This window comes from Bactrocera latifrons, unplaced genomic scaffold (genome assembly GCF_001853355.1).
Source record: "Bactrocera latifrons isolate USDA-ARS-PBARC rearing strain unplaced genomic scaffold, ASM185335v1 scaffold_108, whole genome shotgun sequence".
NCBI classification, from domain to species: Eukaryota; Metazoa; Arthropoda; class Insecta; order Diptera; family Tephritidae; genus Bactrocera; species Bactrocera latifrons.
This window is the reverse complement of record NW_017534497.1, coordinates 578,373-579,324: the sequence shown is the minus strand read 5'-3', so window position 1 is coordinate 579,324 and position 952 is coordinate 578,373. Positions and strand designations below refer to the sequence as shown.

Sequence of the window (952 nt, the reverse complement as noted above, 5' to 3'; positions counted from 1 at the left end):
CAGCAATTGGATGGCTATGGTGAGGAGCGCTTCCCCGCAAAAGACACACTGGGCAATGATCTGTTGCTCGGTCTAGCTATTAACGGCATGGTTGTGATGGCCGACAATGGGCGCCAATATTTCCCCTGGAAAGAGTCACAAACGGTGTCGATCGACAAACGTACCATTAAAATCGAACAAAACAAAACGGATGGCTCGATTGTGGGCTCATTCATATTTCCGGATGCCGAAACAGCGCGTTACTTTTGGAAATTGTGCGTAACACAGCATAAATTCTTTAAACGCTACATAGACGAGGAATCAGCGTCGTCTGTGGGTGAYGCAGAGAGCGCGAACGGCAATTCGATGAGCGTAACTGGGGGAGGTGGTGGTGGTGGTGGCGTGTTAGCGGGCGGTATGGATGCTTACGCTTATGGTGACTTTAATGATTCACGTGAAGATTTGCTACTTGAGCAACAACAACGTGCCATTTACAATCCCAATGCGATAACGAGTGGTGGCGGTAGCGGCACAGTTGGCGCGCTGTCAGCAGTTAATCCAGAGTTCATGTCAGCGCCGGCCTTACATCATGGTTTGCTYGCCTCCACACACGCGTCCAATGCGTTAATGTCATCGAATATATCGCTAGCGGCYAGTCATCAGTCTGGCGGCGGCGGTGGCGGTCCGAATGGCGCTATACATTCACATAGTGTGGGTGCCATAGCGCCGAGTTGGCTGGCAAAGGTGAGTCAAACATTAATATCATAGAGTAATAGTTTGTTATAATCGAAACTAGGCGATTTAGTCATGTTCCTCTGTCTATCTGTCTGTCTGTATATACTCGAACTTGTCTCTAAGGTTTTGAGATATTCATCTGAAAGTTTACATACCTTCTTTACTCTCTACGGACCTGCTCATTTGTCAAAATCGTTGAGATCCAACTACTTTAGCATATAGCTGTCATACAAACTGA

The 952-nt window shown here is 47.4% G+C and overlaps 1 protein-coding gene across 1 annotated transcript in view; it reads left to right on the top strand.

Annotated features, from left to right (window-relative positions):
* Window positions 1-952, top strand: part of LOC108970984 (tyrosine-protein phosphatase non-receptor type 21) — a gene marked incomplete in the record, with an annotated part of 20,446 nt that overhangs the window by 13,695 nt on the left and 5,799 nt on the right. The window contains 1 exon segment of the mRNA XM_018936742.1: window positions 4-723. Within this exon segment, the coding sequence (XP_018792287.1) occupies window positions 4-723 (720 nt within the window).